This window comes from Mustela lutreola, chromosome X (assembly GCF_030435805.1).
Source record: "Mustela lutreola isolate mMusLut2 chromosome X, mMusLut2.pri, whole genome shotgun sequence".
NCBI lineage: Eukaryota > Metazoa > Chordata > Mammalia > Carnivora > Mustelidae > Mustela > Mustela lutreola.
The window spans coordinates 28113858-28129677 of NC_081308.1; the positions used below are offsets into that span (position 1 = coordinate 28113858).

Consider the following 15820-nt stretch of genomic DNA (forward strand, 5'->3'; position numbering starts at 1 on the left):
TACTGTTTACCAGCGTGGCTGCACAGCTTCCTTTCCCACCAACAGTGTAGGAGGGTTCCCCTTCCTTCACATCCTCGCCAACACCTGTCATTTCCTGACTGGTTAATTTTACCCATTCTGACTGGTGTGAGAAGGTATCTCATTGTGGTTTTGATTTGTATTTCCCTGATGCTGAATGATGTGGAACACTCTTTCATGTGTCTGTTGGCCATCTAGATGTCTTCTTTGCAGAAATGTCTGTTCATGTCTTCTGCCCATTTCTTGATTGCATTATTTGTCCTTTGGGTGTTGAGTTTGATAAGTTCTTTATATATGTTGGATACTAGCCCTTTATCTGATATGTCATTTGTGAAAAGCCTCTCCCATTCTGTCAGGTCTCTTTTAGTTTTGGTGACTGTTTCCATTATAGTGCAAAGTTTTTTGATCTTGATGAAGACCCAATAGTTCATTTTTGCCCTTGTTTCCCTTATCTTTGGCAATGTTTCTAGGAAGAAGTTGCTACATCTCAGGTTAAAGAGGTTTCTTCCTGTGTTCTTCTCAAGGATTTTGTTTGATTCCTGTCTCACACTGAGGTCTTTCATCCATTTTGAGTCTATTCTTTTGTGTGGTATAAGGAAATGGTCGTTTCATTTTTCTGCATGTGGCTGTCCAATTTTCCCAACACCATTTGTTGTGGAGACTGTCTTTTCCATTGGACATTCTTTCCTGCATTGTCAAAGATTAGTTGACCATGGAGTTGAGAGTCCATTTCTGGGCTCTCTATTCTGTTCCATTGACCTAGCTGTCTAATTTTGTGTCAGTACCATACCGTCTTCTGAATATATTTGTGATGTCCATCTAGTCCAGTGTGTCTTTTAAAGCCTTTATTTCCTTGTTCATCTTTTGCTTAAATGATCTGTCCATTTCAGTGAGGGGAGTATTAAAGTCCCCTACTATTATTGTATTATTGTTGATGTGTTTCTTTCATTTTGTTATTAATTGGTTTATGTAGTTGGCTGCTCCCATATGTGTGTGTGTATATATATATATATATATATATATATGTATATACAAAAATAAGGGTAATATAATGAGGGGATGGAATATGACTAGAAAGATGAAAAATATAAAAGACTATAAAAGAGGAATTGATAAGAAGTTGGTTGAAAAAAGAAAGAAAAAAAATTTAAAAAGGGGGAGAGATTGTGATTAGGCAGGAGACTAGAAAAAAAGCCATATACTAGATTTAGGGTATATTTTGGTCTGTTAGAAGAAACAATATCCCAAAATTTTAGAGAAAGAAAAACGTATTTATCTTTATACAAAAAAAATAAGGTTAAATACAATGAAAGGATAGAATATGAATGTAAAAATGAAAATTAACAAAGATTTTTTAAAAAACGGTATTGATAAGATGTTGGTTGAAATAGAAAATAGGAAAAAATTGAAAAAAATAAAGAAAATTTCAAAAAATTCAATTTTGTTAGACTAAAGAATCTTGGGGTGGGGGAAAGCCATGCATTCCATGTGCTGTATTCCCCTAGTTTTGGAGTTTTGCATTTCTCATTGATTGGTAAACTTGGTCTTGGCTGGATGTTCTTGCTGATCTTCTGGTGGGCAGGGTGCTGGCACAGTGATTCTCAAATGTCTTTCCCAAGGAAGAATTGCACTGTCCTTGCCAGGGGCCAGGCTGAGTAATCTGCCTGAGTTTGCTCCATAGACCTTGTTCCCTGAACGCTTTCTGTACAGCTTTGCTGGACAAGAATGAAAATGGCCAGCCCAGAGGAGCTGAGAACTCGAGGTCTCATTCCTTAATGCACCCTTGGAGAAAAGCAATCACTCCTGTATCTCTGGTCTCTGGCCACACTCCATGCTCACCTGGCCTGTGACTGAGCATTTCTATCTCTGGCACACGGCCCCATTTGGGGTCTTCAAACCCAGCAGGTTCCTGCAGCATGCTCCCGTACTGCTCCTCCCAGTGGAGAAAGGACAGGGAGGCCTGCCACTTGTGGGGTCCCTGCTCGAAGAGCAGTGGCCTGAGTGCTGCTCATTCTGGTTTATGGCAACCCTGAGCTGAGAACTCACTCCTCAGCTCCATCTCTGCAGCTGGCTTCCCTGCTCTGATACCTGGGAGCTCTGCGACACTCAAACACTCCTGATCCTTCTGTGATCCTGAGGGACCTGAGGGTTCCACCCCTTGCTTAGCCACTGGAGCAACATCCCTCCGCAGAGCAGCCTTCTAAAAGTTCTGATTTTGTGCTCCACTGCTCTCTCACTTGCTGGGAGCCAGTGGATGGAGGCTTCCTCTCCTGGCCCTTGCCATTTATGTTCCTGTATGTCACCTCGGATTTACTTCTTCGCATGTCCTATCTTCCAGAAAGTGGTCACTTTTCTGTTCATAGAACTGCTGCTATTCTTCTCCTCAATCTCTTGTAGACTTTATAGGTGTTTAGAATGGTTTGATAACTGTCCAGCTGAATTCCTGGGACCAGATGAAATTTAGGTCTCATACTCCTCTGCCATCTTTCTCTCCCCATTTTCTGCATTTCTTAATGCTAAAAATTCATTCTTTCAGTAGTTATTTAGAAATGACCAAAAGTGTATTTGGAAATATGTCTGATATATTTTACATCAGCTTTGAAACAGAGTGATACAAGTATTGAGGATTTTTTTTTTTTTTTGCAGGTCTTAGATTTTCATTCTGAAGGAAAATTTGAAAGAGGACTTCCAAAATCATTCCAGTTATTTAAAAAAACAATATTAATTATTTAAGAAACTCTAGATTAAAAGATTAAACTCTAGATTAAAAACTCTAATCTTAAAGTATCTGAACTAGAAAATTTACCTTGCTATGTACACATACATAGAAAATATTATAAAATGCTTTTAAAAATATAATAGCTATGCTATTTTAGACCCATTTTACACTATATGTGTTAAATGTGGTTATCACAATAAAACATACATAAACCATAAATTTGTAGTAGTTGCATGATATTAATAACACTGTACAAGAATTATTAGTATTTATCTTAATTTTTGAGGCCAAGAGATGTGGTTAAAAGGAATGAAAATTTACATGAGGTCATAAATGATGTACCATGATTCAGTTCTTATTTTCCTTCTTTATAAATAAAAGGAAAAGAATGTGTATGTTTTATATGGTTATGAGTATTATTGTATTCCATAGCTTAAACTTGACAAAAGAAATTCTGGGCTTGTAAATTGAAGACCTTAACCAAGATTATGGTTAGAAATCTGGTTTAGAGAAAGTTCGTTTTGGTCCTTCAGCTTCATGAGCCAAACTAGTAAACTCCAGTTTTTGGTTCTATGCCAGCAGAGCTATTGTAAATTAGGGTGAGGAGGTCCCATTAAAATACACCTGGAGAGAGATACTCCAGGCACTTAGGCACATGACTGCCTTCACTCATAGTTTGTAAAATTACATAAAATAAATGTTATGAAATTTATTCTGTGTAAGACTGAAAAAAAAGGAACAAAAAGTTAGAATCCTTTAATCTACTTTTTAGTAATGATGTAAAATGTGTGAATGAATGGAGTAGAAGAGCTATGCTCTAAATAGAGCCCAAATTTGAGCCTAATCTCTTAACAGTCAGACCTTATCTTTATTGGCATAATGCATGAGAAGCTTAAAATTTGATCGATACAGTCAATCTATGAGCAGTGTCTGAAATCACACTCCTAGTTCTTACTGCTCTTTGCTCTCCACACAAGTTAGCATTGTCCTTCAAAAGTATTATTATTTTCTGACCAAAATTAACTCAGTAACTGTCTTAATTTTGCTTTGCTAAGAAGAATTTCACCAATTAGTATTTATTAAGGACCTAGTATATGTCCTGACTTTTCTTCATGCCTCCTAAATTTAGAGCTTTGAGGGCAATAATCTAGGAAATGACATTACTAATCATATGATCATTTAAAATCTGTATATGGTTTTAATTTCAAAAAAATCATTTCCAACACTTTTAAATTCTTCTTGAATAATGATCTGAGGTAATGTATACTTGACATTTGATTACGAAAGGAGACCATTTAAGAGTATAGCTTTTATTTTTTTTTATTTTTTTTTATTTTATTTTTTTTTTAGTTAGTAATTTATTTATTTATTTATTTTTAAATTTTTTATTTTTTATAAACATATATTTTTATCCCCAGGGGTACAGGTCTGTGAATTACCAGGTTTACACACTTCACAGCACTCACCAAAGCACATACCATCCCCAATGTCCATAATCCCACCCCCTTCTCCCAAACCCCCTCCCCCCGGCAACACTCAGTTTGTTTTGTGAGATTAAGAGTTACTTATGGTTTGTCTCCCTCCCAATCCCATCTTGTTTCATTGATTCTTCTCCTACCCACTTAAGCCCCCATGTTGCATCACCACTTCCTCATATCAGGGAGATCATATGATAGTTGTTTTTCTCTGCTTGACTTATTTCGCTAAGCATGATACGCTCTAGTTCCATCCATGTTGTCGCAAATGGCGAGATTTCATTTCTTTTGATGGCTGCATAGTATTCCATTGTGTATATATACCATATCTTCTTGATCCATTCATCTGTTGATGGACATCTAGGTTCTTTCCATAGTTTGGCTATTGTGGACATTGCTGCTATAAAAATTCGGGTGCATGTGTCCCTTTGGATCACTACATTTGTATCTTTAGGGTAAATACCCAATAGTGCAATTGCTGGGTCATAGGGCAGTTCTATTTTCAACATTTTGAGGAACCTCCATGCTGTTTTCCAGAGTGGCTGCACCAGCTTGCATTCCTACCAACAGTGTAGGAGGGTTCCCCTTTCTCCGCATCCTCGCCAGCATCTGTCATTTCCTGACTTGTTGATTTTAGCCATTCTGACTGGTGTGAGGTGATATCTCATTGTGGTTTTGATTTGTATTTCCCTCATGCCGAGTGATATGGAGCACTTTTTCATGTGTCTGTTGGCCATCTGGATGTCTTCTTTGCAGAAATGTCTGTTCATGTCCTCTGCCCATTTCTTGATTGGATTATTTGTTCTTTGGGTGTTGAGTTTGCTAAGTTCTTTATAGATTCTGGACACTAGTCCTTTATCTGATATGTCGTTTGCAAATATCTTCTCCCATTCTGTCAGTTGTCTTTTGATTTTGTTAACTGTTTCCTTTGCTGTGCAAAAGCTTTTGATCTTGATGAAATCCCAATAGTTCATTTTTGCCCTTGCTTCCCTTGCCTTTGGCGCTGTTCCTAGGAAGATGTTGCTGCGGCAGAGGTTGAAGAGGTTGCTGCCCGTGTTCTCCTCAAGGATTTTGATGGATTCCTTTCGCACATTGAGGTCCTTCATCCATTTTGAGTCTATTTTTGTGTGTGGAGTAAGGAAATGGTCCAATTTCATTTTTCTGCATGTGGCTGTCCAATTTTCCCAGCACCATTTATTGAAGAGGCTGTCTTTTTTCCATTGGACATTCTTTCCTGCTTTCTCGAAGATTAGTTGACCATAGATTTGAGGGTCTATTTCTGGGCTCTCTATTCTGTTCCATTGATCTATGGGTCTGTTTTTGTGCCAGTACCATGCTGTCTTGATGATGACAGCTTTGTAATAGAGCTTGAAGTCCGGAATTGTGATGCCACCAACGTTGGCTTTCTTTTTCAATATCCCTTTGGCTATTCGAGGTCTTTTCTGGTTCCATATAAATTTTAGCATTATTTGCTCCATTTCTTTGAAAAAGATGGATGGTACTTTGATAGGAATTGCATTAAATGTGTAGATTGCTTTAGGTAGCATAGACATTTTCACAATATTTATTCTTCCAATCCAGGAGCATGGAACATTTTTCCATTTCTTTGTGTCTTCCTCAATTTCTTTCATGAGTACTTTATAGTTTTCTGAGTATAGATTCTGTGTCTCTTTGGTTAGGTTTATTCCTAGGTATCTTATGGTTTTGGATGCAATTGTAAATGGGATTGACTCCTTAATATCTCTTTCTTCTGTCTTACTGTTGGTGTAGAGAAATGCAACTGATTTCTGTGCATTGATTTTATATCCTGACACTTTATTGAATTCCTGTATAAGTTCTAGCAGTTTTGGAGTGGAGTCTTTTGGGTTTTCCACATATAGTATCATATCATCTGCGAAGAGTGATAATTTGACTTCTTCTTTGCCGATTTGGATGCCTTTAATTTCCTTTTGTTGTCTGATTGCTGAGGCTAGGACCTCTAGTACGATGTTGAATAGCAGTGGTGATAATGGACATCCCCGCCGTGTTCCTGACCTTAGCGGAAAAGCTTTCAGTTTTTCTCCATTGAGAATGATATTTGCGGTGGGTTTTTCATAGATGGCTTTGATGATATTGAGGTATGTGCCCTCTATCCCTACACTTTGAAGAGTTTTGATCAGGAAGGGATGCTGTACTTTGTCAAATGCTTTTTCAGCATCTATTGAGAGTATCATATGGTTCTTGTTCTTTCTTTTATTGATGTGTTGTATCACATTGACTGATTTGCGGATGTTGAACCAACCTTGCAGCCCTGGAATAAATCCCACTTGGTCGTGGTGAATAATCTTTTTAATGTACTGTTGAATCCTATTGGCTAGTATTTTGTTGAGTATTTTCGCATCTGTGTTCATCAAGGATATCGGTCTATAGCTCTCTTTTTTGGTGGGATCCTTGTCTGGTTTTGGGATCAAGGTGATGCTGGCCTCATAAAATGAGTTTGGAAGTTTTCCTTCCATTTCTATTTTTTGGAACAGTTTCAGGAGAATAGGAATTAGTTCTTCTTTAAATGTTTGGTAGAATTCCCCCGGAAAGCCGTCTGGCCCTGGGCTTTTGTTTGTTTGGAAATTTTTAATGACTGTTTCAATCTCCTTACTGGTTATGGGTCTGTTCAGGCTTTCTATTTCTTCCTGGTTCAGTTGTGGTAGTTTATATGTTTCTAGGAATGCATCCATTTCTTCCAGATTGTCAAATTTATTGCCGTAGAGTTGCTCATAGTATGTTCTTATAATAGTTTGTATTTCTTTGGTGTTAGTTGTGATCTCTCCTCTTTCATTCATGATTTTATTTATTTGGGTCCTTTCTTTTTTCTTTTTGATAAGTCGGGCCAGGGGTTTATCAATTTTATTAATTCTTTCAAAGAACCAGCTCCTAGTTTCGTTGATTTGTTCGATTGTTTTTTTGGTTTCTATTTCATTGATTTCTGCTCTGATCTTTATGATTTCTCTTCTCCTGCTGGGCTTAGGGTTTCTTTCTTGTTCTTTCTCCAGCTCCTTTAGGTGTAGGGTTAGGTTGTGTACCTGAGACCTTTCTTGTTTCTTGAGAAAGGCTTGTACCGCTATATATTTTCCTCTCAGGACTGCCTTTGTTGTGTCCCACAGATTTTGAACCGTTGTATTTTCATTATCATTTGTTTCCATGATTTTTTTCAATTCTTCTTTAATTTCCCGGTTGACCCATTCATTCTTTAGAAGGATGCTGTTTAGTCTCCATGTATTTGGGTTCTTTCCAAACTTCCTTTTGTGGTTGAGTTCTAGCTTTAGAGCATTGTGGTCTGAAAATATGCAGGGAATGATCCCAATCTTTTGATACCGGTTGAGTCCTGATTTAGGACCGAGGATGTGATCTATTCTGGAGAATGTTCCATGTGCACCAGAGAAGAATGTGTATTCTGTTGCTTTGGGATGAAATGTTCTGAATATATCTGTGATGTCCATCTGGTCCAGTGTGTTGTTTAAGGCCTTTATTTCCTTGCTGATCTTTTGCTTGGATGACCTGTCTATTTCAGTGAGGGGAGTGTTAAAGTCCCCTACTATTATTGTATTATTGTTGATGTGTACCAAACCAGCTCTACAGGAAATATTGAAAGGGGTCCTCTAAGCAAAGAGAGAGCCTACAAGTGGTAGATCAGAAAGGAACAGAGACCATATACAGTAACAGTCACCTTACAGGCAATACAATGGCACTAAATTCATATCTCTCAATAGTTATCCTGAATGTGAATGGGCTAAATGCCCCTGTCAAAAGACACAGGGTATCAGAATGGATAAAAAAACAAAACCCATCTATATGTTGCCTCCAAGAAACTCATTTTAAGCCCGAAGACACCTCCAGATTTAAAGTGAGGGGGTGGAAAAGAATTTACCATGCTAATGGACATCAGAAGAAAGCAGGAGTGGCAATCCTTATATCAGATCAATTCGATTTTAAGCCAAAGACTATAATAAGAGATGAGGAAGGACACTATATCATACTCAAAGGGTCTGTCCAACAAGAAGATCTAACAATTTTAAATATCTATGCCCCCAACGTGGGAGCAGCCAACTATATAAACCAATTAATAACAAAATCAAAGAAACACATCAAGAGTATAGCTTTTATATTGGCTTATACAAATAAAAAAAGTGACAATATACTTGCTATGGGGAAATCATATAGTGGCTACACGCCTATATTTTAGATCACACAATTTCACTTAATATGAAAATGCTGTTATCAAATTCATCAGTTATACCACCTAGCAACATACAGCTGAACAATAAACTTTCAGTATTTTGCATTGTCTATATATTTATTAACTTGTTAACCCAATCCTCAACTGTCATGTTTGCTTGTTTTTATTGTTAACCAAATATAGTCATGGGGCTCATTAAAAGAAAAAAATGAATTGATTTCCTAGGAAGATCACTGAACTTTTTAATGCCAACATGGCAATTAAGGCAAAAAATATTTCATACACAAAATTTATGTTCCAGAATGCAGGCAGATCCTGGAAAAAGCTGACATGCACAACAAAAACATTTGTTACATTTGGTTATTATACTCTTGTAAACATATCCTGTGAAATATGTAAAAAAAAAATCTTGTTTGAAATAGCATTATTCCTGATTCTTATAAATCACTTATATCTGGAAATGACTGCAGTACTAAGACAATAATAATTTCAAAAATGTTTGTTCACAATCAACGTCATTAACGTATTTTGTTCAGACATCTTTTGGAGCACTGTGAGGAAAAAGTAATTTTTTTTTTCCAAAGATTTTATTTGAGAGAGAGATAGAGAGAGAGACAGAAAGCATGGAGGAGAGGGAGAATCAGGCTTCTCACTGAACAAGAAGCCCAGCACAGAGCTCCATCCCAGGATCCTGGGATCCTGACCTGAGCCCAAGGCACCCACTTAATCAACTGAGTCACCCATGTACTCCTAATTTTAATACATTCTTAAAAAAGAAAAAAAAAAGAATTTCAAATAATGGGGGGGGGGGTCCTGGGTGGCTCAGTCGGTTAAGCATCAGACTCTTGATTTTGGCTAAGTTCATGATCTCAGGATTTTGAGATCAAGACCCACCTTGGACTCTGTGCTGGGCACAAAGCCTGCTTAAAATACTCTCTCCTTCTGCCCCTACTCCACCCCACCCACTCACAAGTGCTCTAAATAAATAAATAAGAAATGGATAAAAAAATAAAAAGAAAAAAAATGTGTTGGCTTTGTACTTTTACCCTACTCAAAAACAACTGAAGTTAAAAAATGAAGTTTCTTCTGAGATGACATGTATAAAGTAAAAAAATGAAAGACAATATAAAAAATGTCAAATTAGCCTACAGGTATGCTAATAAAGTCCTACACATAATTTTAGTCTGTTTGGGAAAATATATTGCAAGAATTAGTTAAAATCAGATTACAATCAGTTTACATATAGTATATGATTGCTTACATTTACAATGATTTTTGCAAACCTTATTTTCTTAAATTATTTGGACAAATGCTAGCAGGGTTTCCATTAAAATTGATTTCTCTGCAACAGATTGATAAAATATTCTAGCACATCCCATTTTCTTCCACTGGACTCAAAGATGAATTTCCTGTAATAATTCGCTTAGCATTAAGAAAGAATAATAAAAAGCTCACAAACTCACTTTAATTTAAATTTGCATTCAGGAAGTGCTTGTCTGATATAATTCAGCTGATAAATATGAACCTATGTGTTTATCAAATCCCTAAGAAGATTATCTAAATCAACTCCGTGTAATTACCATTCACCATCTGTTCCACCAGGGCCTGAGCTGATCTGCTGGCATCTTGCAGTTTTCTGAACTTCTCGGCTTTTTCTCGCTCTATGGCCTGCAGCATGATAGCAAAGGTGAGTATTTCAATACAAGGATTGTGAAGTTACACAGTAATTATAACTTCTACTTGCCCTTTCAATCCTTAAGATATTTCACTCTGTCAGCTTATCATGTGAATCTAAAGAATTTTTTTCTCAAGTTTCTTGCACCAGAATCATCAAAATGACAATGAAAGCACAAGCCAATTTCATACTGAATTGCTACTACTTTTAATAAGATTTCTACTCTTCACTTTTTTTTTTTTTTTACACAATAGTTTCTGATGCACTATAAGGCTGCAAAAAAAGCAAATAGTAAGAAACAATGAAAGGATAAAGTGACAGACACTTAAAACTAAAATTTGTCTTTTAAATACACACTACTGAAATTGCTGGAATTAGATATGTATTCTGTATTAAAAATCAATGGAAAACCTTGTAAGTATATAAAAAGGAAAAAGCACACTATCATGAATAATTTAGCAAAAAAATCCATATTTACCTAAATATAAGACTACAGGTTAATTTTTCTCTCTGAAACTTTCTAAGTACTCCCATTTCAAGGGAAAATAGATTCAGTTTCAAAAAGCTTTCTAAATTCATTTGTTCATTTCTCCTAACTTAACTTTTGAACAACAAAACCACGATGACTTAAATTAACAAAATCTAGCATTTAATACTCACTGTTGGGTTTAGCTAACAATGCTCCTATAGATATTTAACATATATACATTAATATACATAAATATTAAACTATGATACAATTGAACTGTATGATCATAGTCAATAAAATATGTGGCTATAACATGTTATATGTCCTAAAACATAACTACCTGCTAAAAAAAGCTTTAAAGCATTTAACATATAGTTAAAGCAATACTCCTATGACCCAATAATAGCATCGAAGATTTCACTTGACTTTGTGACAGGAGGTTATTCTGTATCTGATAATTTTTTAAATTTTATTTTGATTTATAGGTATTTAAACAAATGTGATACTGGAGTACATGCAGGAGGCCTGTAATCGATATGTGCACACTCTGACAAGCATTGTTAAACAGAACTTTCTACAAGCTTGAAAATATTATATATCTGTGCTGTCCAATACAGTAGCCACTAGCCACATGTGGGTTCTGAGTACTTGAAAGGTGGCAGTGTGACTGAGGAAACTAATTTTTCATCTAATATAATTAAATTAAAATTTAAAAAGCCACCCTGTGTCAAGTGCCAATTGTAATTATACAGTGCAGATATAGTGTCTTCCCTCTGAAAGCCAATAAAGAGACAGGAAGACAGATATGTAGACTAAATACAGATAAAGATATTATGGCAACACCAGAAATACATTCAGAGAAATAAGGAATCATCATATTGCTAAGCTAGACTATTTCCCAAGCACACCAAATGATGGTAATGCTCATACTATAATCCATACATTTAAACATATTTAAAACAATTCTCTAATTTAAAGAAATAACCACAATTGAAGGGAGGGCTTTTAAAATTATTCGAGGAACAGTTTCATGAAGTAGGGTTATTGGATAAAATGCCAAGAATGCAAAATGTTTTTAAAAAGCCTATAGACAATAGAATATATCCCATCAGGAAAAGAACTGTAATATGTAAAATACTAAATAAAATTTAGCAAAACAAATGAAAATGCCATAAAATGATAGTTTTAGTTTTTTTTTAAGTATGTACACTCTATCTTGAAAATATACATTTTATGTTATGTTGTCAAGGACAGCAAATGAAAATTCAGCTTCATCTCATCAGTAGGGAAACTCTAAGTGATAGACACATTTTAATATCTTAGATTCTACTTGAAAATTTCAAAGCACAGAGACTGTGGTGTTTGGGGATTATATGCTCCCAGGATCCCATACCAATTAACAGGTGAAACTTCTGTGTTACCTTGAAAATCATTTTCAGAGAGGCATTATCAAATTGTTGACACAAGTATTTGCATAACCCTGGAAGATTCTAACTTTCCAGTAGAGAAAAGTCCGTGAAAATAAAATACCTACAATATCTTGTTAAAGGTAAGAATCTAGATGAAGTTCAGAAATTTACATTTTCTCAACTGTCAATTTTTGTCTTCTAAATTCTCTGTTCCTTTATAGAAACAGAAGCAGCTTATTGGCACATGTTTTCCAATACTTTAAATTTATTCTCTATTAAAAGGTAAATGTTATTTGTAAAAGACACTGAGTACTTTAGAAGAGAAAAAATAAGCACATTCTAAGTAAATAGGTAATATTGACAAGTACCAAGAACTATAGCAGGATGTGGGGTATTCCACATTTGAACTACAGCAGCAAAAGGAGGAGCAGGGGTTTGGAAGAGAGGGAGAGAGGGGGTGGGGAGAGAAAGAGAGAGAAGTAAAAACATACATGTACTACAAAAGAACAAGAACAGTAACAACAAACAGGTATTCTCCAAGTTAAACAATGTTAGAGTTACCCTTCGCTATCAGAGCTGTTTCTATTTTAACTATAGAGTTTTTGCTTTTTTTATATATGAAATTACATAAGGAGTAGAATCAGAACACAATGTTGTCTTTATCTTGACTTTCTAAATGTCACGATCATAATATTTTTATTCTAAGTATCTAATAGAATAATCAATTGGTATTCCTCACAGAGAGGAAAACTTCTAATTGATTATTTCAGGGGTAACTAGCTTAAATATTCAGTTTGGTTAAATCACACTATTCTAGTTTTTCTCATACACATATAATAGCAATAACCACAAGAAAACAATCATGTATGGAATAGCTACTATTACTCTCACAATTTGACAGAGGAAGAAAGTGAGGCACACAGAGGTGTATTAAATATTTGAGAACACTGGCATAATCATGATAAAAATGGAATTGCTCACATTGTGTACCAAATTATAAATACGGATTTCATAATTTGGTGGGACAGAAGGAATCAGCAGTATTTTGTCCTCTTTTATACAAGAGAAAACTGAGCATCAGTGAGATTAAGTCATATATACAAGATTGTAGGGAAGTGGAAAGCTTTAGATCCAATCTATTTACAAATTCAGCTCTCTTTCAGACCCACTCTGCTGCTCTAAGGGTATTTCAATGGAAATTAACCAAACACCTTTGAATGTATCTGACTATGACTCACAGAAAAGGCAACCTGATAGTCTGGATGTAGTCCAAGATGATATTCAAAATATTTAAGTAGTAAAGCAGCATGGGCGCCAAGCTATCAGAAGGGATGCCTGATTACTCAGAATACACACTGACAGCCTATAAGATGACCAGAAACTCCATGTACAGCTCAATTACTGTAACTCATTGCCAGATGTATATTATACAGAAACTGAGTAAGTGGTATATAAACAGAGAGACAGTCCTGAGAAAGAAGCATTGAATAGACACCATCTATCAGTGTTTAGATGATATCTGGGTTATGTTAAGTAACATCGTTTTAAAGAGGAATATTGGAAAATAAAGAGAGATATTGGCACAAATGTGCTTTTGGGAGTATAAACAGGACATTGAAGGCTCCAGAAAACATTTCATTTCAGACAAAGCTGTAGATGGTTGATAAAAAATGAGAAAATTTAGGGTAGCCAGAGGACAGTCAAGAAGGTAATGAAAAGTTTTGGAGTCATTTTACTCTCACATGGTCTGAATTCTGTCTCCACTGCTTACCAGCTGTTTGGCATTTGGAAAGTGATTCAACCTTTCTGAGCATCAATACTTTCTATGTAAAGTAACAATAAAGATACCTACCCTTCAGGGATTCTAAGAAGATTAAAGGGGGCTCTTCAAATAACTTATTTCCAAAATTGGGACAATTCTTACATAGAAAAATGAAAATCTAGAAATAACTAAGCTGTAACAAATGGAATGACATAAACTGAGAACGTCCCAAAATGCCACATGTCGACATGAAAGTGAACAGTGATTTCAATAACTTTAAAAAAAAGTTTTAGAAAAAAATCTTGGCCTAATAGTTAATTAGATTACCTGATCACAAAAGCGAGTGTCAAGAGTCCAGATAACCACATATACAAAGTGTTAAAGAAGTTGACTAAATAAACATCACTGAAACTCCTCTTTTCTTGCTGGACCTGGACACCTATGCACTCATTTTCAAATAAAATATATGAACTTCTGTCTTAAAATAGGTTAGATTGGTGTTCCTAATGCTTCTACCTTCTCTCATTTTCTCAGAAAAAAAATATGTCAACTGCATAAAAGAAGTTAAATAAAAATTGCATGGCCACCAAAAACATAATCTGGAGAGAGATATGCTTCTGGAAAAGAGAGGGCCTATCCCTGACTTTAAAGAGGTATGTGCCACCAGGAGAAACATTAGCCCTCCACAGGTCTACACTGCAAAGTAAAAACTAGCCTATGAAAGAAAGAAAAGAGAAAGAAAAAACTGGTCCTCATACCTATTCCCTTATTCAGTTCCATCAAATTTTTTTTTTTTTAATGACACCATGAGCCTTCTGTGCTACTCCACTCAATGGCTGATCCTCAGCTCTCAACTTACTTATCATCATAACTTGATTCAGAGGATACTTCTTCTTCAAATAATTTCTTAGGTAGGTTTCCTCGATGACAAGTACACAGTCTTTTTCCTGGCTCAAGGACTCCCTTTACTCAATCCCTGTGCTGGTTCTTCCACATCTCCCTGTATACATGTAGAGAATAACATCTAGTTCTTCATTTTTCAGGCTAAAAACTTCAGGCCAAATCTTTCTTGACTGTTCCTTTTTTTTTTCTCTAACTCTATATCCAATCCCTCTAAAACTCCTGTTGATGGTAACCTCAAAACATACCCAGAAAATGCTTATTACTGTGCTTAGTACTATCACACTCATAAAAACAAAAAAACAACAAAACAAAACAAAACAAAACTCCATTATCACCCAGTGGTCTAGATACTTCCAAATAGCCTACTAAATGCCTTTTCTACAGAAGTAGGAACCTCTGTTCCCTGATGATATATTCTCAACAGAGCACACACAAGAATCCAGACACAATAGATATCAACTCAGCTCTCTAGTGGCTTCCTCCTCATCTGAGTAAATGCCCAAGTCTTATCCATGGCCCATGTAACCTTAACCCCCCTAATCTCATGGACCTGTTTTTCTGTGACACCTCATTCTTCACCTCCGCCACACTGTGTTGTTCCCTGACATTCCAGGCATGCTCCTCCCTTAGACCTAAATACTTACTCCTCCCTCTGCTAGAAATAGTCTTATCTCAGGTATCTATAAATTCCTCACTGTCTTTAGATCTTTACTTATTTTATTATGTTATGTTAGTCACCATATAGTACTTCATTATTGGATCTTTACTTAAATGTCACTTTCTCAGGGAAGCCTTCTCCTGCTAATCTATCTACACACACACACACACACACACACACACACACACACACACAAGCACACACAAGCACATACACACATTTCCTAGCTCTCATTCCTCATTTTTGTCTTTCACACTCATCATTAACATTCTATACATTTTGCATATTCTTACTTAATTTTGACCTTCCTCACTGGAAAAGAACTGTAAAAGGTCAGATATCCTCATGAATTTCCTCCTTCATGTCATCTCCAGGCCATGGAAGAGTACCTGATACATAGTTAGATGTACAGTAAGGTGAGATCCAGTGTAGCTTAATGCCTCCATATACAGTATTATTGTCTCTCCCACTCTACCCACAGTCAAAATGCTCTGTGAAGGTGTAAATTTGTAACACATTTAC

At 35.8% G+C, this 15820-nt stretch overlaps 1 protein-coding gene across 7 annotated transcripts in view; it reads right to left on the bottom strand.

Annotated features, from left to right (window-relative positions):
- DMD (dystrophin) overlaps positions 1-15820 on the bottom strand; it is a 2248143-nt gene that overhangs the window by 1407658 nt on the left and 824665 nt on the right. For all 7 annotated transcript variants that reach the window (XM_059157899.1, XM_059157902.1, XM_059157904.1 and 4 more), the window contains exon 19: positions 10003-10090. In XM_059157899.1, the coding sequence (XP_059013882.1) occupies positions 10003-10090 (88 nt within the window). The remainder of the gene's footprint in view (positions 1-10002; positions 10091-15820) is intronic.